Source organism: Hylobates moloch, unplaced genomic scaffold, assembly GCF_009828535.3.
Source record: "Hylobates moloch isolate HMO894 unplaced genomic scaffold, HMol_V3 SCAFFOLD_19, whole genome shotgun sequence".
NCBI lineage: Eukaryota > Metazoa > Chordata > Mammalia > Primates > Hylobatidae > Hylobates > Hylobates moloch.
Genome location: NW_026652294.1, coordinates 32,072,970 through 32,096,693, shown reverse-complemented (window position 1 = coordinate 32,096,693; position 23,724 = coordinate 32,072,970). Strand labels below are relative to the sequence as shown.

At 45.5% G+C, this 23,724-nt stretch overlaps 1 protein-coding gene across 1 annotated transcript in view; it reads left to right on the top strand.

The window, feature by feature from the left end:
* The first annotated feature begins 792 nt into the window (after positions 1-792).
* The window catches only part of LOC116458250 (vacuolar protein sorting-associated protein 53 homolog), a 79,395-nt gene continuing 56,463 nt past the window's right edge, over positions 793-23,724 (top strand). The window contains exons 1-4 of the mRNA XM_032137798.2: positions 793-921; positions 4,593-4,736; positions 5,500-5,642; positions 9,103-9,244. Coding sequence (XP_031993689.1) covers positions 808-921; positions 4,593-4,736; positions 5,500-5,642; positions 9,103-9,244 — 543 coding nt within the window. The 5' untranslated portion in view covers positions 793-807. The remainder of the gene's footprint in view (positions 922-4,592; positions 4,737-5,499; positions 5,643-9,102; positions 9,245-23,724) is intronic.

Genomic DNA, 23,724 nt, shown 5'->3' with positions numbered 1-23,724 from the left:
GCTACCCTGATTTGATCATTATACATCATATGCCTGTATCAAGACTTCACAGGTACCCCATAAATATATATATAATGATTGTATACCCATAATAATTTTTTACAAAACACCCTAAAACGTTATGGAGCCCTCTTGCCATTCTGTGCTCCAAGGAGTAGGACAGCAGTCACACCAGTAATCCGAAGTGGATTTATTCGTTGTTGTTTGTTAGTGTTTTGTTTTAGAGCCAAGGTCTTGCTCTGTCACCCAGGCTGGAGTGCTGTGGTGTGATCATAGCTCAGTGTATCTTCAAAAGTCCTGGGCTCAAGAGATCCTCCAGCCACAGCCTCCTGGGTACAGGTGTGTGCCCTCGCAGCTGGGTACTTTTTATTTTAGTTTGTTTTTCGTGGAGACTGGATCTCTCTAATGTTGCCCAGGCTGGTCTTGAAATCCTGGCCTCAAGCGACCCTCTCACATCAGCCTCCCACATGCTGGGATTCCAGGCATGAACCACTGTGCCCAGCTAGATTTATATTTGATGTGGATGTGATTCTATAACATTTTCCCACAGCATGACTATCCCCCAATGGAATTGTATAAAGATTAACACATAGGACCTCAGGTAAAGGGTTGGCCTAGAAGAATTTTGGGGATATAGAAGATTCACCCTGAGAATACCTTGGATGCCTGGGTCCTGCTCATCAACCTGCCACTTAACTAGTATGTGACCTCTCACCTCATGGACGTCTCTGTACCCTTCCTGGCCTTTCTCGAAAGACTTCAGCCCTTCCGACCCTGTGGATCAGTATGTAGTTACCTAAGGATATTATGCCAGGTGATGATATGTTCTCTCTTCCTCACAGAGTGAAGGCTGCACAGACTGAGTTAGGACAGCAAATCCTGGCCGATTTTGAAGAAGCGTTTCCTTCCCAGGGCACCAAGGTACTGCTTTGCGTTTCCCTGGTCTTTAGAGATGATCACCATCCTTGCCGAGCTCATGCTCACCCCCGTCACCATGTGGTTATCATTCCAGTCATGCTCGCTGGCGGCTGCAAATCCTTTGCTGCAGGTTCAGGGTAAGGAGACCACCCTGGATTTTAAATGGCCCTAGGTAGTGGCAGTTCCTCCTCTGTTTCCTTCCAGCCTCAGAAAGAGAGGATTTGTTTGGGCTTAATTTGATGTAGGTCTCAAACCTTCTATCTTGTCTGCCCTGTCAATTCCTTTTTTCTCATGGCTGTATTTAAAAGAAATCATGCCGCAGTGTTTTTAGGATTGTTACATAACTTACTGGTTTTGGTTTGGTGAAAAGAAACTGGGCGCAGTAGCCACCGTCCTCTGTAACTCTCAGGGTGACACAGTGAGGAGCCCACTGTTACCGACCAGAAGCCTGCTCTTGCAATTCGTGCCCTTGGGCTCTCTCTGGTAGCAGAGCTGTTTGTGTTGTGTCTGCAAAGCCCACAGCATTCCACTTGGGAGCTGTTGGTTGCACTTCTCATGTAACAAGCTGTCATCCTGCTTGGGGAACTGCTTTTAGCTCCACCCTTCCAACTGTAGCAGATGCCATCTTAGCGCCTAGCATGTGTCGGACGGGAAAGAACCCATACAAGCATTTTTCTCTATTATTTGAGCTATTTCAAGAGAAAGAATTGTTCAAGGCAGAAATATACTGAAGCACTCAGGGGCAAGGAGCCTCACCCTACTCGGTGGGTGGAGATGGGGACATACATTCATTTACTGATCCAAGGAACATTTCCTGCGTCTGCTCTGTAATTCAATAACTGGAAATACCTTAATTATTTTTTCTTTGTGTTCCATAAAAGAAATGTAGGAAGTAAGTGGGAGTAGCGGCCCCAGCTTTTGCCCATCACTTTCTATAGGAAGCCCACTCCTGATTTTAATGTCTTCACATTTTGTGGCTGTCTGCTAGTAATCAGATGCTTGTTTGTAAAACACTTTTCTTGGAGAACCTCATATTCCTTAGTCATCTGATATAACTTCAGGGAAGGAGTAGATATTGGAAAGCCATTAGTCCTATTTATTATGTGAGGAAAATGAAGGTTAAAGAAGTAAAAAGGGATTGTGGGGATATTCGCTCATGAAAAGCACTGGGCTCTTCTTAGGACAAGGTTAGCCTCACGTGTACTCAGCTACCCATTTCAGGTTTTTGTTTTTTTTTTACGGAGTTTCACTCTTTGGCCCAGGCTAGAGTGCAATGGTGCGATCTCAGCCCACTGCAACCTCTGCCCCCTGGGTTCAAGCGATTCTCCTGCCTCAGCCTCCCAAGTAGCTGGGATTACAGGCACCTGCCACCATGCCTGGCTAATTTTTGTATTTTTAGTAGAGACGGGGTTTCTCCATGTTGGCCAGGCTGGTCTGGAACTCCCAACCTCAGGTGATCTGCCCGCCTCGGCCTCCCAAAGTGCTGGGATTACAGGCGTGAGCCACTGTACCCAGCTGCCCATTTCAGTTTCTAGAAGTTTCAGGAAGATGTGGATGAAGCCCATCTTTATTATTTAGAAGAGGCCTACTTTATATTTTTTTTCCCAGATTCCACTGGGCAGATGAAATTAAAATGGTTCTCTTTAACAACATGCCTCCGTTTTCTCTGGCATAGTGACTTCGTGTGTGTGTGTGTGTGTGTGTGTGTGTGTGTGTGTGTGTGGTTTGTGTGTGTGTGTGTTTTTTTTTTTTTTTTTTTTAAGATGGAGTCTTGCTCTGTCACTCAGGCTGGAGTGCAGTGGTGCGATCTCGGCTCACTGCAAGTTCCACCTTCTGAGTTCATGCCATTCTCTTGCCTCAGCCTCCCGAGTAGCTAGGATTACAGGTACCTGCCACCACACCCGGCTAATATTTTATTTTTTTTTTTTTGATAGAGTTGGGGTTTCACCGTGTTAGCCAGGATGGTCTCGATCTCCTGACCTCGTGATCCACCCGCCTTGGCCTCCCAAAGTGCTGAGATTACAGGCGTGAGCCACCGCACCCAGCCTAATTTTCTTTTTAAAGACTGTGGGCTTTTCTTAAAGGCCTTGTGTTACTATTTCTATTTCACAAATGGGAATTAAGATTTTTAAAAATTTTTCCAAGGCAACCTAGTAAACTCTTTGTAAACGAAAAAATCTGAACCTGTGAACCCATAGGTTTTGGCCTCTGTGACGTCTCTATCGGGTAACTTTCATCCTGAATCGAGAATTGAGAAGTTAGGGTGTTCAGCAGATGACATAAAAACCACTCAGCATGGAGTAAGTCAACATTTTAAAAATTTAGGTCTGCCGGGCGCGGTGGCTCACGCTTGTAATCCCAGCACTTTGGGAGGCCGAGGCGGGCGGATCACTAGGTCAGGAGATCGAGACCACGGTGAAACCCCGTCTCTACTAAAAATACAAAAAAAAATTAGCCGGGCGTGGTGGCGGGCGCCTGTAGTCCCAGCTACTCGGAGAGGCTGAGGCAGGAGAATGGCGTGAACCCGGGAGGCGGAGCTTGCAGTGAGCCGAGATCACGCCACTGCACTCCAGCCTGGGCGACAGAGCGAGACTCCGTCTTAAAAAAAAAAAAAAAAAAAAAATTTAGGTCTCAGGCAGCTTATGTAACACTTTAGAAACAGTGGAACTTCAGTTGAGATGGATGGAATTGGAAAGAGTTGACAAAAAATAAAATAAAGATTTAGAAGAACCTTACTCATCACCTAAAGTCTATTATTTTTCATATGAGGCCGAGTAAGTGCGCCAAAGCTACATGCATGGCTTTTTAGCCAAGCCAGGAGTGGATTCCAAGTGTTCTTTTTACTGTAGTCTACTTAGCCAGTCACGTTCGCTCAGTGATGTACTATAAAGAAAGTCTCAGCAAAACTTTGGTCATTGAATTGCCTTTGGTAACAAAGACCTTCCCATCATGATGTGTCAGTACAGCGCCTGGTATCTTTGCAGTGTTCGCTCAGGTCAGGAGGCCAGTATCACAGGATTTTCTCTTTGGTTGCCTTTCTAGGTGGTTCACTGTCGTGAAACACATGTCGTGGCTTGAAACCTGGTTTTATGTGTTAAAAGAGACCACAGTATTTGCAAAAACATAGCAACAGGAATCCCAGAGGTTGGAGTCAGGGAAGAGTGGCACATGTGGAGTGTGGCTGGTGGCATTCCGACTCTTAGGAGAGAGGCTGGAAGAGAGGCTGGCGGCATTCCGACTCTTAGGAGAGAGGCTGGCGGCATGAGAGGCTGGCGGCATTCCGACTCTTAGGAGAGAGGTTGGTGGCATTCCCACTCTCAGGCCTCTTCCGCAGCGTCTTGCGACGTCAGAGACCAGTGGCATTCTGACGTTTAGATCTCTTTCAGTTTTGGTTTGCAGAAAGTCAAATTTCCCATGATCATTACTGCCTGTTTCCCAAAATACCTCATTGCAGATTCACAGGGTAGTTTTTCTGTTGCTTGCTGTAAAACGAGTGTAAGGATTCCGTCCTCGAGGAACAACAGGTAACAGATCTATCCACAGGAGAAAGAATGAGTGTAAAGGAGCAGGCGTAAGACTAACCATGCGTAGAGACAAGAAGTAGTGGCTGTGAGAAGCCATGAGGTTTAAAGGTTGTTTCTGGCTTTTAACCTGGTACATGTTTGTTTTACTAGAGACCAGGAGGACCCAGCAACGTTCTACGAGATGCATGTCTGGTTGCTAATATTCTAGACCCCAGGATCAAACAGGAAATCATCAAAAAGTTTATTAAACAGCATCTGTCAGAGTATCTAGTACTTTTTCAAGAAAACCAAGATGTAAGTATTGACCAAATAAGATCAGATGTAACATTTGAATTTTGTTGAAAAATGAGTGCTGTCAAGCCTACTAATTTAGACTTCATATTATATGACTGTCTTACAGTGTTGGTTGTTGAGTGTGAGTCCTAGGGGCTGATGTTATAGTTCTTAACCATTTTGAGGTCACTGACCCTTTGGAGAAATTCAGAAACATGCACCTGTGCATAAAATTCTGCATATAGTTTCTGGAAATGTGTAGACCCCTGAAGGCCAATCATGGACCCCAGGTTAAAAACCTCTGGATTTTTTTTGTGTGTGTGTGAGACGGAGTTTCACTCTTGTTGCCCAGGCTGGAACGCGGTGGTGCGATCTCAGTTTGCTGCAGCCCCTGCCTCCTGGGTTCAAGCAGTTCTCCTGCCTCCCCTTCCCAAGTAGCTGGGATTACAGGCGCCCGTCACCACACTGGGCTGATTTTTGTATTTTTTAGTAGGGATGGGGTTTCTCCATGTTGGTCAGGCTGGTCTCGAACTGACCTCAGGTGATCCGCCGACCTCGGCCTCCCAAAGTGCTGGGATTATAGGCATGAGCCACTGCGCCCAGCCAAAAACCTCTGAATTTTTAAGTAAAAAATCAAGTTAAAAAGGTAGCCTAGATTCTTTAAAACCATGAGAAATACAGAGGTTGGTTCCCTTTTGCTTGGCTCTGTGTTTTTGCTTGTTTCCTTAAACTGCCAGTTCTGCTTCTAACCACTGGGGTGCCTTTTGATCTACACCTTCACCAGGTTGCCTGGCTGGACAAAATTGACAGACGCTACGCCTGGATAAAACGCCAGCTTGTGGACTATGAGGAGAAATACGGCCGCATGTTTCCGCGTGAGTGGTGCATGGCTGAGAGGATTGCGGTGGAATTTTGCCATGTGACAAGGTAGATGCCAGTTCTCTACTGGTTCTGTTGTTAATCAAATTTTCACCATCAGTTCCCCAGTCTCTAATGGTTCCATGTTGTCCTGTGGATTTGATGGCCACTTCCAGGCCCCACCAGATGACTAATACCATCCTCGTACCCCACAGTGGCCCCACCGGCTGCTCCCTCTGCCCCCATCTTTGCTCTGGGACTTTCCTTGGTGTAGTTCTTGCCTCAAGCTGTCTCTACCTTCTCCACCAACTCAAGGCTTATACACCAGATTGACCTACAGTGATTCCTCTACCCCACGTTTTCCCCAATCGGTATCGCATGTATCAGTGTGCTGTGTATATATCCCATCATCATTTTTATTTTCTGACTTGCTAGATAGATCGTTCCATAGAGACAGGGTAGTATCTACCTTAATGATATGGCGGACACCGAGGAAACATTTGTTGAATGAATTTCCCACTCCCAATACAATGTATATAGCCTCTGGATAGTTAATAGAGCTTTTATTTCGAGACAGAATCTCACTCTGTCACCCAGGCTGGAGTGCTGCAGTGGTACAATCCCGGCTCACTGCCACCTCCGTTTACTGGGTTCAAGTGATTCTCATGCCTCAGTCTCCCAAGTAGCAAGGATTACAGATGTGTGTAACCACACCTGGCTCTTTTTTGTATTTTTAGTAGAGATGGGGTTTCACCATGTTGGCCGGGCTGGTCTTGAAGTCCTGACCTCAGATGATCTGCCTGCCCATTTTAGCCTCCCGAAGTGCTGGGATTACAGGCAGGAGCCACTGCACCTGGCCTGCGTCTGAGCTTTCCAAGCATTTTAAAGACCGTCTTTCGTTCATCCTCTCTACATTATCCATGAGTGTAGCCCAAGGACAGATAGTCTCTTTATATTAATAAAACCGAAGCCCAGGAAGGTTAAATCAGTGTATCTATGACAAAGCTAAAGCCAGAGTCAGACTTTTTTTTTTTTTTAAGACGGGGTCTCACTCTGTCACCCAGACTGGAGTGCAATGGTGTGATCATGGCTCACAGCAGCCTTGACCTCCCAGGCTCAGGTGATTCTCCCACCTCAGCCTCCTGAGTAGCTGAGATGACAGGTGTGTGCCACCACACCAGCTAATTTTTGTGTGTGTATTTTTTCCAGAGACAAGAGTTTTGCTGTGTTGTTCAGGCTGGTCTTGAACTCCTTTTTATTCTTTATTTACGGCTAGACTACAACAGTGTTGGTAACTGGTTCTTATTAGTTATATATTTCCTCCCAGTAGTACACAGTTAGATCTAATGCCGGGTGAAAAAGAGAAAAAAATGCCATATCTGAGCATAACTCAACCACCTTTTCCCATAATCCATGGCCGTCTTTCTTATTAAAATCATGGAAAGTAAAGTCAAATTGCATGTTTCAAACACATTGTGGGGGAAAAGTGTTTTAAGGGATATTGGCTTTTCTTAAAATAGATTTTATCTTTTAGAGCAGTTTTAGGTTCCCAGCAGAATTGAGCAGAAGATGCAGAGAGTTCCCCGGTACTCCAGGCCCCACGTGCATCGTCTTCCCCATGGTCAGCACCTCCCACCAGAGCGATGTGTTTGCCACAGCTGATGAAGCTACACGGACACATCATCGTTCCCCAGAGTGATAGTCCATAGTTCATGGTAGTGTTCACGCTTGGTGTTCACATACATTCTGTGTGGCTTTTTTTTTTTAAGAGATGGGGGTCTCGCAGTGTTGCCCAGGCTGGAGTACAGTGGCTATTCACAGGCATGGTAATAGCGCACCCCAGCCTTGAACTCCTGGGCTCAGGCAGCCCTCCTGCTTCAGCCACCCAAGTAGCTGCAACTACAGGTGCACTCAGCTCCATTCTGTGTAGCTGTTATTCTAAGAAACACATTGGGCCAGGCTTGGTGGTTTATGCCTATAATCCTAGCACTTCGGGAGGCCAAGGCAGCTGGATCATGTGAGCCTAGGAGTTTGAGACAAGCCTGGGCAACGTGGCAAAACCCAATCTCTACAAAAAATGCAAAAATTAGCTGGTCATGGTGGCAAGCACCTGTAATCCCAGCTACTAGAGAGAGGCTGAGGTGGGAGGATTGCTTGAGTCCAGGAGGTCGAGGTTGCAGTAGGCCATGATCATGCCATTGCACTCCAACCCTGGGTGACAGAGTGAGACCCTGTCTCAAAAAAAAAAAAAAAAAGAGAGAGAGAGAAGGAAGGAAGTGAGAAAGGAAGGGAGGGAGGGAGAGTGGAAGGGAAAAAGGAAAAGAAAGAAAGAGAAAGAAAGAAAAGAAACACATTGACTCCTGTAGATTTAGAGAACCTTTTAGCATTGGTTTAAGTTCAGTTGAGACTGTCACCTTCTAAATCCCAATAAACAAAATAAAGAGTGAATTCCTTGGGAAACTGTTAGCTAATTCTTTTTAGCCTACAGTTCAGCAGACTTGCAAACCAGCTCGGTGAGAAATGGAGCCTGGAAGAGGCTGGACGTATGCTAGAGCCAGCACGTCTCTGAGCGCCAGTACCTGCCATTGTTGTCTCGGCTAATGGCGGTGTTGCTGCCAAGCTTCTATTGTTAGAATTTTGGCTAAAATCCTACAGATACATCATTCTCAAATAAACTCAGAGACTCTTTGTTTGATTTTGTCATTTATTTGTGTGAGAAGATGATAGCTTAGTCCTTACTAAGAACTCACATGTCCCTGTTCACTAGCAACTGAGCTTCTGAGATGGAACGTTTGAGTGAACTGCACAGGAGCTTCTCCGGCAGGGACCAGCTAAGCGTGCTTGTCACTTTTCCCGCGGGGATCCTGTCCCTTGCATGTGTTTCCAGGACTCTCGCTCTCTAGTTGAAGGGATGATTATTGGGCCCTCAGGAAGAGGGAGGGCTTTATAATTCAGTAATTAATGACTTGTGAAATTATATAGGATATATACACTAATAAAAAAGTAGGTGCTCCATATGTATTATTATCCAATTATTAAACAGTTCAAAGATACAGGCAACGTAGTAACTATGTAAACAAATTACCGGTGGCTCACACCTATAATCCCAGCACCTTGGGAGGCTGAGGTGGGCGGATCGCTTGAGGTCAAGAGTTTGAGACCAGCCTGGCCAACATGGTCAAACCCTATCTCTACTAAAAACACACACAAAAAAGAATCATTTGAACCCAGGAGGTGGAGGTTGCAGCGATCACACCACTGCACTCCAGCCTGGGCAACAGAGGGAGACTCCATCTCAAAAAAAAAAATAAAAAAAATAAATAAATATAAATATAAATATATGTATATCATCCATAACCCCTGATTTTTTTGCCCAGGTGTTAGACTAATGTGGTAACAGACCTCAGGGTTTGAAATGACCACATACATTTTTTTTTTTTCCTGAATATAAGCTAAGGCCATTTACTTCGTCTTCTCTTGAATGAATGATCAGCTTGTTTGATAGTATTCTTATCTCTTTGTTTTGAAGGACAGAGCTTGCCAAGATTATGCGTACCAGAGCAAAGGAAATTGAAGTGAAATTGCTTCTTTTTGCTATTCAGAGAACAACTAACTTTGAGGGGTTTCTTGCAAAACGCTTCTCCGGCTGCACCCTGACCGATGGGACCCTGGTAAGACCTTCCCTAGGGAGCTGCCTCGTGAAATCAGTGGGTTGGGTGGTTGGGATCCAGGGTTTCACTGTATGGTGACTATCCATTGGCTTCGGTGCTTAATCCCTCATTGCAGTGATTTCACTGAGCGGCTGGGAAAGTGATGACACAGAACACTGTGTGGATTTATCGTTTGTACATCATGTTTCTAGAATGCCCTGTCATCATTTTTCCTAAGTATTGATCCCATTGTACAGACTAGTAATTTTGTGAGTCAGAGGCCTTACTTAGTCACAAATACGTTATTTCTTTATCAGTTATCAGATTTGGTTACAATTAGGATATGTTTTTACTTTAGGGTTTACCTTTTAACATCTCTGGTGAGCAAACTAGGTCAATGAGTCTCTGTAAACCCCAAAGCCAGGTATACAGGCCTGGGGACTACGTGCCTCCATCGGAAAGATGGAACGTAGTACTGCTAGTTAAACGTTTGTCTCTGTGTAGTCAAAGACCAGGTCCAATTTTTCACTCCGGAAACCTCTTCTTTTTGGCCTGATGCAGTGGCTCACTGTATAATCCCAGCACTTTGGGAGGCCAAGGCAGGATTGCTTGAGACCAGGAGTTCAAGACCAGCCTGGGCAACATAGCGAGACCTCATCCCTACAAAAAAAAAAAAAAATTAGTCGGGCACACCCCTTAGTCCCAATCACTTGGGAGCCTGAGGCAGGAGGATCACTTCAGCCCAGGAGTTGAGGCTGCAGTGAGCTATGATGAGTGACAGAGTGACACCCTATCTCTAAAAAAAAGAAAAGAAAGAGAAAGGAGTAAACCTCTTCTCTTTGGAGGCCCAGGCTCCCTGCTAACACATCAGTGTGCTCTCTTCAGATTTCCTGTCCACTGGGAAACCAAGTGACTCTGTTCTGTGGTAATTTCTGTTTGCATCATTACATATGCGTAGACATTGAGCTCCTTGAATGCAGGAATTGTAGCTGACTCATCTGGCTCCTCGAGTCGTGCAGAGTGTACACAGAACCCATGCAGGCAGGAATGGAAAGGGAAAGAAGAGAGGAGGGAGGGAAGAAGAAATCCAAGTTGAGAGAATCATACCTTTGAATTTTCTTTAAAGCTAGATTTTTTTTTTTTTAAACTGCGGGTAACAATAGAGAAGCAAAATGTGATTTAGTAGCAAAATCCTTGGACCAGCCGTCAAGACTTGTGGTCTAATGCCGATTCTGCTATAATGTAGTGAACTGCCTTCCCTGTTAAATGAGAAGAAAAGACTATCTTTTTTGTTTGTTTGTTTTTTCATTTTGTTTTTTAGACAGAGTCTTGCTCTGTCACCCAGGCTGGAGTGCAGTGGGGCGATCTCGGCTCACTGCATCCTCTGCCTCCCAGGTTCAAGCAATTCTCCTGCCTCAGCCTCCCAGGTAGCTGGGATTACAGGTGCACGCCACTAAGCCTGGCTAATTTTTGTATTTTTAGTAGAGATGGGGTTTCACCATGTTGACCAGGCTGGTCTCAAACTCCACCTCAGGTGATCTGCCTGCCTTGGCCTCCCAAAGTGCTGGGATTATAGGTGTGAGCCACCACACCCGCCTATCCTTTAATAACAGAATATCAAGGAGACTAAATAAGACATAAAACCCAAAAGCCATGAAGAAAAGTACTAAAAGGGTTAACAACATAAAGAGAACAACATTCTTTTGGAAAAAGAGACCAGAAACATAATCAAGGGATTAAAAAACAGTTTAAGCTGTATGACAGAAACGATTAATATCTAGCACATATAAAGAACTCCTAAAAATCAATAAGGAAAAGACAACCCATTAGAAAAATGAGTACAGAGTCAGATGATTGACTGAAGAAATTCAGTTGGCTGATAAACATGAAAAAAAAAAAAGAAAACAGGATATTTTTCCTACATCAGGTTTGCAAAAAGAAAAAAATTACAAGACCAGCAGTACAGGATTTTAGTGCTAGTATACAGCTTGATACAACCTTTTTGGTGCGTAAATTGTCATTATCAGAACTTTCAGAAATGTAAATATGCGTGTCCTGTCAAGCAACAATTTTACATCTAAACCAGAAGTCTAAAAAAAAATCCATACATGTAGAGGAAGATGCACAAAGAAAGAGGTGAACTGCAGCCTTTAAAGCAAAAGACTTGGCTATGTCTGTAATGTTTATTATTGAAGATGGTTAAATAAATTACAGTGCATCCATACCGTGAGATGCTACACAGCAGTTTAAAAGTGGTAGAACGGGGGCCGGATGCGGCAGCTCACGCCTGTCATCCCAGCACTTTGGGAGATATAATGTCTTTAATGGAAAAAGTAAAAAGCATGTTTATGTGCGTAAATGTGTAAGAAAGAGGTCTGGAAGTGGTAACAGTGGATGTCTCTTGGCAAGGAAGTTGGAGTGAGAGTAGGTATAGAAGCAAGGAAATATTTTTTTCCATTTACTCTGGTATAGTTTTTTTGGAAATTTTCTTATACAAATGCATTTACATACTTTGTGTGTACTTTAACAAAGTTATTTTTCAATTGTTTTAAAATGAGAGAGATGGGCCAAATCAGTGATTTCCAAATCCTTTCTTGTAACAAAATCTAATGTAGAGGCTGGGTGCGGTGGCTCATGCCTATAATCTCAGCACTTTGAGAGGCTGAGGTGGGAAGATCACTTAAAATCAGGAGTTTGAGAGCAGCCTGGCTATCGTGACAAAACCCCATCACGACTAAAAATACAAAAAATTAGTCAGGCGTGGTGGTGGGTGCTGCCAAGATTGTGCCACTGTACTCCAGCCTGGGCGACAGAGTGAGACTCCATCTCAAAAAATATATATATATAATGTAGAATTCGAACACACCAATAGCTGTCATGCTTTGAACATCCACTTGGTGACCCACACTATACTAGGTGTGTTTACCTGCAGTCAGTCACTCTGCTTCATCAGCCATAGGAAGTAGGTGCTGTACTCGTCTGAAGCTTACTCGAGGCCACGGAGCTAATGTGTAAAACATGAAACTGAGCTACTGTGATTGAAGTGGGTGCCAGGCAGGGACTTGGACCTGGAGTCCCACTCACTTGTTCACCCTTCACCTCTGCCACCTTCTCTAGCTCCTACCCTTCTGGTCCTAAAACCCTGAGACTTCAGTGGAATTCCCTCTTTGTCCCACGAGACCAGCCTCAGAGTAGGTGAAGCGGATGAGTTGGGCTGGTCTTTAGAGAGGGTGGAGCAGGTGAATCGGGCTGGTCTTTCAGGCAATGGACTGCAGAGCGGTGGTGGCAGCAGCCCAATTTTGAGGCCAGACCACAAGGTCCTGCCTACTTGGGCCCACTCACGACTTTATTAGAATAAAATGCAACTGAAACCACAAAGCACTCTTTTCCTACTTAGCACATCAAAAATATGTATACTTCTCTGCTTGCTAACTAATGTTCAATATTGATTTCTTTTTAGTAACAAGGGAAAAAATGGGTCACAAAACAGATGAAAATAGCCTTAAAGAAAATGCAGGTCAGAAAAGGAAATATTAGCTGGGCGTGGTGGTGCACCCCTGTAGTCCCAGCTACCCAGGAAATATCAGCAGGTGTAGTGGGCGCCTGTAGTCTCAGCTACCCGGGAAATATTAGCGGGGCGTGGTCGTGCACGCCTGTAGTCCCAGCTACCCAGGAAATATTAACAGGCGTGGTGGTGCCTGCCTGTAGTCCCAGCTACCCAGGAAATATTAGCTGGGCATGGTGGTGCACGCCTGTAGTCTCAGCTACCCGGGAAATATTAGCAGGTGTGGTGGTGCACACGTGTAGTCCCAGCTACCCAGGAAATACTAGCAGGCGTGGTGGGCACCTGTAATCCCAGCTACCCGGGAAATGTTAGCACGTGTCGTGGGCACCTGTAGTGCCAGCTATCCGGGAAATATTAGCTGGGCGTGGTGATGCACGCCTGTAGTCCCAGCTACCCGGGAAATATTAGCGGGGCGTGGTGGTGCATGCCTGTAGTCCCAGCTACCTGAGAGGCTGAGAAAGGAGGATCACTTTAGCCCAGAAGGCAGAGGTTACAATGAACTGAATTTGCACCACTGCACTCCAGCCTGGGTGACAAAGTGAGACTGTCTCAAAAAAACAGAAAAAGAAAAGGAAATAGGAACAGAGATTCCATTGAAGGAATCATGAATTTCTCCTGAGAAGTATGAGGTTGGCTTTAGCAGCCCCCTGATTTCCTCTTGCTGGCTCTCCTCTCAGACCTTCCCAAGCCATGCTTCTGCCTGGTTTCAAGCATAGATATATGCAGCACTGGATTCAGCCCTACAGAGATCTGCCAGGGGACAAGCATGAGGTTTCAGCATTGAGCACAGGCCCCACCCTGGGAGTAGCCCCCTGAGCTCCCATGGCCTCTGGCTGGGCAGGGTCAGGAGAGCATCAGGACAGGCTCTATGAGCTGGTAATCCAGATAACCGGATGGGAAATAGGTCCCAGTGAAGGATGCTTGAATGACATTCTTGCCAAGCACTTGTTTTGAGCCATTCTTCACCCTCTCTGGCTGGGCCCTACTTCCTGGTGATTAATCTTTTACATTTAGGGAGCTATAGGACCATGGAGGAACAAATGGCCCTGTTGCATCTGAGGACCAGGGTAGCCTGTGAACCTGGGTCTGTCCCAGGACCTCTCCAAGGAAAAATCCCCCAAAGGCCAAAAGTGGTAAGGGAACGAGGGCAGGGAAGGCCCTTCTGGACAAGCTGAGGCAGCTGAACAGGGTAACCATGTAGAGACCATGAAAAACTGACAGGAGCTTACTCAAGTTTGCAAAGACAATGCTTTATTGTAAAACACAGGTACAGGACTGTCAGAGTGGCAGTTGGCCAACCGTCAGCCACCTTCTGTCCCGGGAGGACCAGGCTGGGGGTGCTGATTTCTCAGGGCAGCATAGCCCGCTTCTGCCTGAACTCACTCGGCCAGTGCCAAGCTCCCGGCCTGGAGCCCAGTGTCTCGGGCCAAGGTGGTGCTCTGTGGTGGTGGTCAGGGGTCAGCTAGGAACACGAGCCTTTTCCCCCAGCTCCTTCCTTTTTGGTTTTCATATTTGAAATGTTTTGGCAGAACTAGTCTGTAAATCATCCCCTCTTCATTGTTCAGTTGTTGCCTTCCTCTCCTCTCAAGTTTGCAGAGTTTCAGTTTCTAAATCCTTAGCCAGAAAAGCCTGATGAACACCATGCGCTCTTTCTTTCCCTCTCTATTTAGTCAGCTCTCCTCTCCACAGACTTCTCTAAATCCTTCAACTTCTTTAATTCAGCCTCGTCCTCCTACCCTATTCTTTGTGCCAGGTATCACGACCTGGCAATTATTCTGCATTCCAAATCCTGAGAATGGCTGTCTGATATCCTTCAAGGATTTTCCCTTAAAGATAAGTTTCTAGGAAGGCAACAGAAGCCCTATGGCCACTTCACCCAGGTGGGACAGGCCTTGAGGAATCATTTCACTGCAGCTCTGCTGTGAGGAGACGTGAAGGCTGTCACTGTAGCTGATGTTCACACTGAGCCTGGTCCCCACCATCATCTCATTGTGGGCCGTGCATGGCCTTCTTCACCTTTATTCTGCGACCCTCAGTGGCATCTCATTGTGGGCCATGCACGACCTTCTTCACCTTTATTCTGCGACCCTCAGTGGCAGGGACCCTGGTGAATTCATCATGGCTACCTACCATGCTCCCAACGCAAAGTACCGCGAAGGGGCTGCCGGGGCAAGGCCAGGAGTTCCAGCTGTCCTGACCCCCAGTCTAGCTGCTGGGTACCCTGCCTGGAGATTTGCTGCTCCCTGGCCCCGGCCCCCTCCCCATGCTACCTTCCTTTCAGGATACACTCTTTGGAAACTCCTTTTTGGCTACCATTTTGTTTCAAAATACCAGAATAAATTATGAAACGAACCAAGGTATATCTTGATACCCTTTGATATATGCCAAATTTTATAGAAAGTTACTGAATTCCTCAGAAAGGTGCCACGAAACAGGTAAGATGTCAGCCAAGGAGCCAAAATGGCCAGAGACTCTCCTTTGCTGCCCCTTCCTAGGCCATATGTCATCCCCACCCTACCCCCACCGCCGCCTTCACTGTATCATTCAGAACCTCTCCAGTCCTTGGTGACTGACAGTGAAACAGTGAGGATGAGCTTGAGAGTGTGGCCAGCTCGCCCGGAAGACAAGACCTGCCACAGCTCAGCTCCTCCTGACCCATCACTCCTGACTTCAGTGGGATGCATCATCCTTGGCTGTTTTTCAAGAGCTGTGACTTCAGCATCTGATAGAACTTTAGACTGAAAGAGCCTCAGGGACAGGCTTGTTGCTTTTACCATTCTTACCTTAACCAGTTTCACGATGTCCTGTGCTGCAGCTGTTACTTGAGGAGGTGAGCTGCCTATGCTTTTCCCAGTTGCCTCAACTTCTGACCCTTTAGGAGGAATTCAAGAGAGTCTGTAAATTAAAATGCCTTGAAATTAAAAGAGAATGTCTGGATATGATGTAACTGTATCCATATGCATTATTAGTGACTTGATGATTAGATTCAAGGTGAGCAAATGACATTCAGCCTTCTGCTGAAAGCAGAAAAGCAGACTAGATCGGATTAGCTTTTTATAACTGCCTTACTGGGAGGGTTTGTTTTGTTTTGTTTTGTTTTGTAATAAAATAAAAAATGTTCCCATTTTATGCAGCTGGATTTCCCTTCCTCTTGACCATTGCATAAGTTGCCTTTTGAAATAGACTTGTCCTTTGGCTTATAGGGGCCATTTTAATATAGGTGTATACTTCCCCAGTTTTTAGAATTACATTGTAAAGATAGAAGCTGTATGGGTACAATTGTCAACCATGGAATTTGAGCATAAGAGCGTTTGCAAAAGGCTCACGACTCTTGAAAGACCACCCAGCATGTCTCACTCTACACCCTGGTCTTCCGGCAGCTTAACACCTGCATGAGGGAGACTGTGTAAGGAACAGGGGCAGGTTTTCCAGCTCTGCCACAGCTCGAGGACGTCTGTCTCCGACAGCGACAGATTCCCACGCCTCATGCACTCCCTTCAGCATTGGAAAATGTTTTATGGATGCTTTACTGGTGCTAAAGAAATGTATTCTTCCATTTGAATAATATTGCAAGGGACGATTAACTTTTGTTTCTGAGAAGAGAATAATACAGGGTCAGGATAGAAAATTTGGAAATTATAGGCGAGAATAGAGAAGCAGGAAAAAAGTCAGCCAAATCAGAGATGAGGATTTGGGTATATTCTTTCTATATATTTTACATGGTTGAAATTCTATTTTTTAAATACAGTTTTCTCTGCTTAGTTTTTAAAATTGAGATATAACTCATGTCACGAAATGTCACATGAAATTTATCGTTTAAAGTATACAGTTCAGTTGGTTTTCATATATTCACAAGATGGTGCCACGATCCCAGCTGTGCAACTCCAGGACATTCCTGTTACCCCAGAAGAAATCCCTCCTTAGCGGGCAGGACCTTCAAGTTCTCTTTCCCCAGCCCTGGGCAGTTACGAATAGACTTCTGTCTTTACGGATGCCTGTTCTGCACACTTCACATGAACGGATGCTACGATGCGTGGTTTTTGTGTCTGCCTTCTCTCCCTCTGGACAGCGTCTGCGAGCCTTACCCACGTTATGGCGTGTGTCAGAGCTGCATTTTGATGGCTGAATAGTGCACCATTGTGTGGGTGATACACATAGCGAGCCTTAACCATGTTGAGGCGTGTGTCAGCGCATCATTTTGATGGCTGAATCGTGCACCATTGTCTGGGTGATGCACATATTGTCTCTTCATCAGCTGTGGACATTTGGGTGGTTTCCGCTTTTTCACTGTGTGAATACTGCTGTGAATATCTGTACAGGTTTTCACTGTGTGAATTCACTATGTGAATATCTGTACAGGTTTTCACTGTATGAATTCACTATGTGAATACTGCTGTGGATATTTATACAGGTTTTCACTGTGTGAACTCACTATGTGAATACTGCTGTGAGTATCTGTACAGGTTTTCACTGTGTGAACTCACTATGTGAATACTGCTGTGAATATCTGTACAGGTTTTCACTGTGTGAACTCACTATGTGAATACTGCTGTGAATATTTATACAGGTTTTCACTGTATGAATATTGCTGTGAATATTTGTACAGGTTTTCATGTCAGCGTGTTTCCTATTCTTGTGAGAATATACCTGAATGGAATTGCTGGGTCACACGGTAACCCTAGGCTTAACTTTTTGAGGAACTGCTAGCTGTTTTCCAAGCAGCCACACGGTTTTACATTTGTACCCACAATGTAGGAGGGTCCAGTTTCCCCATATCCTTGCTGACACTTGTCTCCTTTGTTCCCCTAATTATAGCCATTCTCATGGGTGTACAGTAGTATCTCATTGTGGTTTTCATTTGCTTTTTCCCATCGACTAGTGGCATTGCACAGCTTCTTTAAAGAAATGTCTATTCAGCTGGGCGTGGTGGCTCACGCCTGTAATCCCAGCACTGTGGGAGGCCGAGGTGGGAACATCACCTCAGGTCAGGAGTTCAAGACTAACCTGGCCAACATGGTGAAACCCCGTCTCTACTAAAAATACAAAAATTAGCCAGGCGTGGTGGCGGGTGCCTATAATCCCAGCTACTCGGGAGGCTGAGGCAGGAGAATCGCTTGAACCCCGGAGGTGGAGGTTGCAGTGAGCTGAGATTGCGCCACTCACATCTCAAAAAAAAAAAAAAGGAAATGTCTGTTCACATTTTTTGCCCGTTTTTTAGTTGGATTGTTTTTATTGTTGAGTTGTAAGAGTTCTTTACACATTCTAGATATATTCTATAACTTTTTTTTTTTTTTTTTTTCCTGAGATGGGGTCTCACTCTGTTGCCCAGGCTGGAGTTCAGTGGTGAGATCTCGGCTCACTGCAACCTCTGCCTCCTGGGTTCAAGCAATTCTCGGACCTCAGTCTCCTGGGTAGCTGGGACCACAGGAACACAGCACCACACCAGGCTAATTTTTGTTTTTTGTTTTGTTTTGTTTTTGTTTTTAGTAGAGGCATGGTTTTGCCATGTTGGCCAGGCTGGTCTTGAACTCCTGGCCTCAAGTGATCCACCCGCCTTGACCTCTCATAGTGCTGGGATTATAGGCATGAGCCACCATGCCCAGCCTTTATAATTTCTTTATATATTCTATCATATATCAGACATATGATTTGCAAATGTTTTCTCCTATCTGTGGGTTTTCACTGTCTTGATAGTCATTTCACAGGATTTCAATTTTGATGAAGGTTTTTTGTTCTTGCTTGTGTTTAGTGTCATATCCAAGAAACTATTACGTAATCCAAGGCTACAAAGACTTACCTAGGTTTCCTCCTAAGAGTTTTATAGTTTCAGCTGCTACATTTATATCTTTGATCCATTTTGAGTTAATTTCCATATTAACTCACACACACATATGAAAATATGCTTCATATGTCACAGCTTAAGTTCTTTGTCAACTACTACAGAAAGATTTTATTCTATAGATACTCAGTGATTCCGCTAATTATTATTTTCTCGTAGGACCCTTAGTTTTTTCTCACTTTTATAAATAAGGCTCTATGAATATTTTTGTCTACTAATTTTTTTTTTTTTTTTTTTTTGTGACAGAGTCTCACTCTGTTGCCCAGGCTGGAGTGCAGTGGCGCGGTCTCGGCTCACTGCAAGCTCTGCCTCCTGGGTTCACGCCATTCTTCTGCCTCAGCCTCCGAGTAGCTGGGACCACAGGCGCCCGCCACCACGCCTGGCTAATTTTTTAAAAATATTTTTAGTAGAGACGGGGTTTCACCATGTTCGCCAGGATGGTCTCGATCTCCTGACCTCGTGATCCGCCTGCCTCAGCCTCCCAAAGTGCTGGGATTACAGGCGTGAGCCACCGCACCCGGCCTTGTCTACTAATTTTATATACATTTGAGATTGTTTTTTTCCTCTCTTCTCTTCTCTTCTCTTCTGTCTTCTCTCTTCTCTTCTCTTCTCTCTCCCTTCCCCTCCCCTCCCCTCCCCTCCCCTCCCCTTCCCTTCGCTGTCTCTTACCCAAAGGAGTGAGATTATTTTCTTACGACACTAGTGGAATTATTGGGTCAAGTTGTGAGCATTTTCAAGTTTCAGCCCCTGCTTTAAACTTCTTTCTGTTCATCTTCCTTTCTGTTCTTCCAAATGCAATTAAGATTTAGAAGTAGTCCCTCCTTGTTTTAGTGCATCTCACAGTGTTAACGTGCCATGCCTAATGTGAAGGGGTAACTCTGCCAAATAGAAAAAGCAAAGCAATCCGAATTCTTTTTTTTTAATTACACATTTCTACTTCTAAGTGTATGCCCAAGGGAATTAAAAACATATGTTCGTATATCCTACACACATGTTCATAGCAACACTATTCACAATAGCCAAAAAGTAGAAACATCAATAGACAAGGAATAACCAAAACGTGGTCTGTCCGTACAGTGGAATACTATTCACATAAAAGGAATGAAGTGCTGATACGTGCCCTAACCTGGGTGAACCTTGAACACGCCATGCCGAGTGAAAGAAGCCAGACACAGACGTCACACATGATATGATTCCATCTATGGGAAATACCCCAAAGAGGCAAATCCATAGAGGCAGATGGGGTTGGGAAGGGGAAGACTGGGAAGTAACAGCTTCCCAGTAACAGGTAGGGGTTGCTTTCGGGAGTGAAAAATGTTCTGGAATTAGTGGTGATGGTTGCACAACCTTGTGAATGTCCAAAAACCACTGAATAGTAAATCACTTTAAAATGTTGAGTTTTATGTTATATGAATTACATCACAATTTAGAATTAAAGGCTTTAGAAAATAGTGTATGAGTTTAGTTATAAATCATCTTTACTCTTCAGATAAATATTGTAAAAAAAAAAAAAAAAAAAGAGCAGTGGGCCGGGCATAATGGCTCATGCCTAAAATCCCAGCGCTTTGGGAGGCCGAGGCGGGCGGATCTCTTACGGCCAGGAGTTCGAGACCAGCCTGGGCCATGAAGACCCTGTCTCTACAAAAAAATTTTAAAATGAGCGAGGCATGGTGGTGTGCACTTGCATTCTTAGCTACTCGGGAAGCTGAGGTGCAGGGGTCCCCTAAGTCCAGGAGTTCAAGACTGCAGTGAGCTGTGATTGCACCACTGCACTTCATCCTGGGTGGAAGAGTGAGGCTCTGTTTCAAAAAAAAAAAAAGAAAAGAAGAAAAGAAAAAAGAGCTATACATGCCTATTAAAAACTCAAATAGAAAAAAATATTTTAAATAAACATCTCTTCTTAACTACTGTATATCCCTCCCCCTCGAGGTATCCACACTGTTTAATTCTTTGGGGTATATTTTTGACGCTTCTGCAAGCACTCTTGCACACATATATGCAGGCTTTTTGTTTTGTTTATGGAAAACAGAAAGTGTTGCCCATGTTTCTGAAGAGGATTTTATCGAGGGCCTTTCATCTGATCAGCGTTTACCCACTTATATTTTTCAAGCTTCCCTCTTTGTACAGGGCTTTGGAAAAGATGAGAAATTGAACCGGGAAGGCACTTAAGGTCTAGTAGGAGAAAGAAGTCTGTGCATAACTGTCACAATAGAAGAAGTGGACATGGCAGTAGCAAGAGAGTGGCCCCAGAAATGGTGGACACCCAGTGTGCCTACCCCTGGGCTTGCAGTCTTGACTGTCAGCTGAAGCCCACCAGCCATCTCTTTAAGGACAAATTAGGAATTGGGCTGGAGTAAAGCATTTATGGAATGAGAAATGCAGAAATTGAGGAACTTTCCTCTCACAAGTGAAAACTTTCTCCTCTAGGGAAAGGAAGAGAATCTTAAATTTCAGAGTTCCTTCTTTGATGATTCGATGTGTCCAGCTAGAGCCTCACACAGGGATTTGTGTAGGCAGATGAGATACGGATGTACTGCTGACTGAAGCCAGACTTTCCCTTCTTGACAGTGAATCAGACAGCCTGACTGTCCTGTGGCCTGAACTGTTTTGAAGGTGCTAGGAATCCCCTGTGATTTAATCAGTACGGATTAACTTGCTATATGAAGAATTTTGCTTCCCTGTATCGGCTTGAAATCAACTGTCATCATAGCAAAAAGAATGAATTCTTTCAAAATTGGAAATCATTCACTTCTTGGAAATTTTTGGCTTTATTTAGCAGCCTCAGAGTTCATGAAATATGTCATTTGAGTTACTGACAATCTAAACCCAAAGTTGTAATTCTCTGTGGCCTGTGACAGCTGCAGAGCAAGCCTGAGAAGCGTCATCTGTGTGGCTCTTAGCACAGAAGGCTGTGTTATGCCAGTGATCACACCCCACAAGGACTTGTTCTTTCATCTTAGCAAGTCAATCCAAGCAGTAATGTAGCCCTCTAACTAGCGGGAATGCATATCCACACCTTAGGGTTTTAGGACTTTTATCAACAGGGAGGAGGGTGGTATATGCGTCGTTGTAGACTGGGGAAGAAAGGAGCAGCTCCATGTGCCTTTCCACTTAGAAAGTGCAAAGTTGATGGGCCCTTTGCTTTTATTTCTTAGAGAGATCCCAAAGAGACAAAGTAGTTGGGATGAGGTTCCACTTATGGTTAATAGAAATTCTTTTGACAAGACTTTTAACCCTGTGTGCCCACGTTTTCTGTGAGCTGCTTTATTAAGAGAAGCACAACAGTTTTGCCTCATTTCGTAGCTCACCCTATTAATTACTGCTGAAAGCTTCCCCTTGCTGAGCCTTGCCCTCTGTGCCAGACAGCATGTTAAGCTGCTGTATATATTCAGTCATGCATTGCTTAACGGCAGGAATATGTTCTGAGAAATGCATCATTAGTTTCATCACTGTGCAAACCTCATAGAGTGTGCCTGCTATAACCTACTCCAGCTGTCCCCAACCTTTTTGGCACCAGGGACTGGTTTTTTTAGAAGACAGTTTTTCCACAGGTGGGGGTGGGGGTGGGAGTGCAGGGCATGGGGTTAGAGGATGGTTTCGAGATGAAACTGTTCTACCTCAGATCATCAGGCATTGGCTTCTCAGAAGGAGTGTGCAACCTAGACCCCTCATATGAGCAGCTCACAACAGGGTTTGCCTATGAGACCTGACAGGAGGCGGAGCCCAGGCAGTCATGCTTACTCACGGCTGCTCACCTCGTGATATGCAGCCTGGTTGCTAACAGGCCATGGACTGTGGCCCAGGGGTTGGGGACCCCTGGCCTACTCCATCGTATGGCTCCAGTATAATCTAGTGGAACCACCTCGTACCGTGGCCCGTCATGGATGGAAACATGATGATGTGGCGCATGACTGTGTAGCTCACGCCTGCCACACACGCCTCATCCCATCCTCATGGCAGCACGTAACTGTGTAGCTCACGCCTGACACGCACGCCTCATCCCATCCTCATGGCAGCACGTAACTGTGTAGCTCACGCCTGACACGCACGCCTCATCCCATCCTCATGGCAGCACGTAACTGTGTAGCTCACGCCTGACACGCACGCCTCATCCCATCCTCGTGGCAGCACGTAACCGTGTAGCTCACGCCTGACACGCACGCCTCATCCCATCCTCGTGGCAGCACGTAACCGTGTAGCTCACGCCTGACACGCACGCCTCATCCCATCCTCGTGGCAGCACGTAACCGTGTAGCTCACGCCTGACACGCACGCCTCATCCCATCCTCGTGGCAGCACGTAACCGTGTAGCTCACGCCTGACACGCACGCCTCATCCCATCCTCGTGGCAGCACGTAACCGTGTAGCTCACGCCTGACACGCACGCCTCATCCCATCCTCATGGCAGCCATACGAGGTAGGTATTCCTATCCCTTCACATTGCAGGTTGGAGAACTGAGGCTCCGTAGATATGGAGCCTGTGCCCTTGCCACTACACGAGGGTGCCCCATCTCAGTTAAGGGCAGCATCAGCCGTGCAGTTGCTCAGACCAGAAAGTGAGTGTCCCTTCACTCCTTTCATTCCCTCACCCTCGTTCTCACTCTCTCAGCAAAGCCTCCTGGCTGTGCCTCCTAACTATGCCCCAAATCCGATGGACACTTTTTTCTATCGTCCATCACCAGCTTAGTCCGGTTCTCCATCAGCCCTTTCCTGGAACACTGTAGCAGCCTCTTAAACTGGTTTTGCTGCTGTCATTATAATCCATTCCCCCACAGCAGTGGAATATTTTTAAAATCCAAATTAGATCACATCGCTTCGCTGTTGAAAACCACCAGCGACTGCCCAATTGCAGTGAGAAGAAAACCGACCCTTACCATGGCCCACAAAAGGCTGCGTGATGGGGCTCCCGCCACCCCTCTTACCCCAGGCCCCCGTCTTCCTTTCTGTCCCTGACTCACCAAGTGCTTTCCAGCGTCTCCACCGGGTCTCCCTGCTGAGAACACCTTTCCTTGGGTTTTGCCTGAGCAGTTCCTTCTTACTCAGCTCTGCCGTCATCTCCTCAGAGACCTTTTCTGACGACCCTGTGTGTAGAAGCAC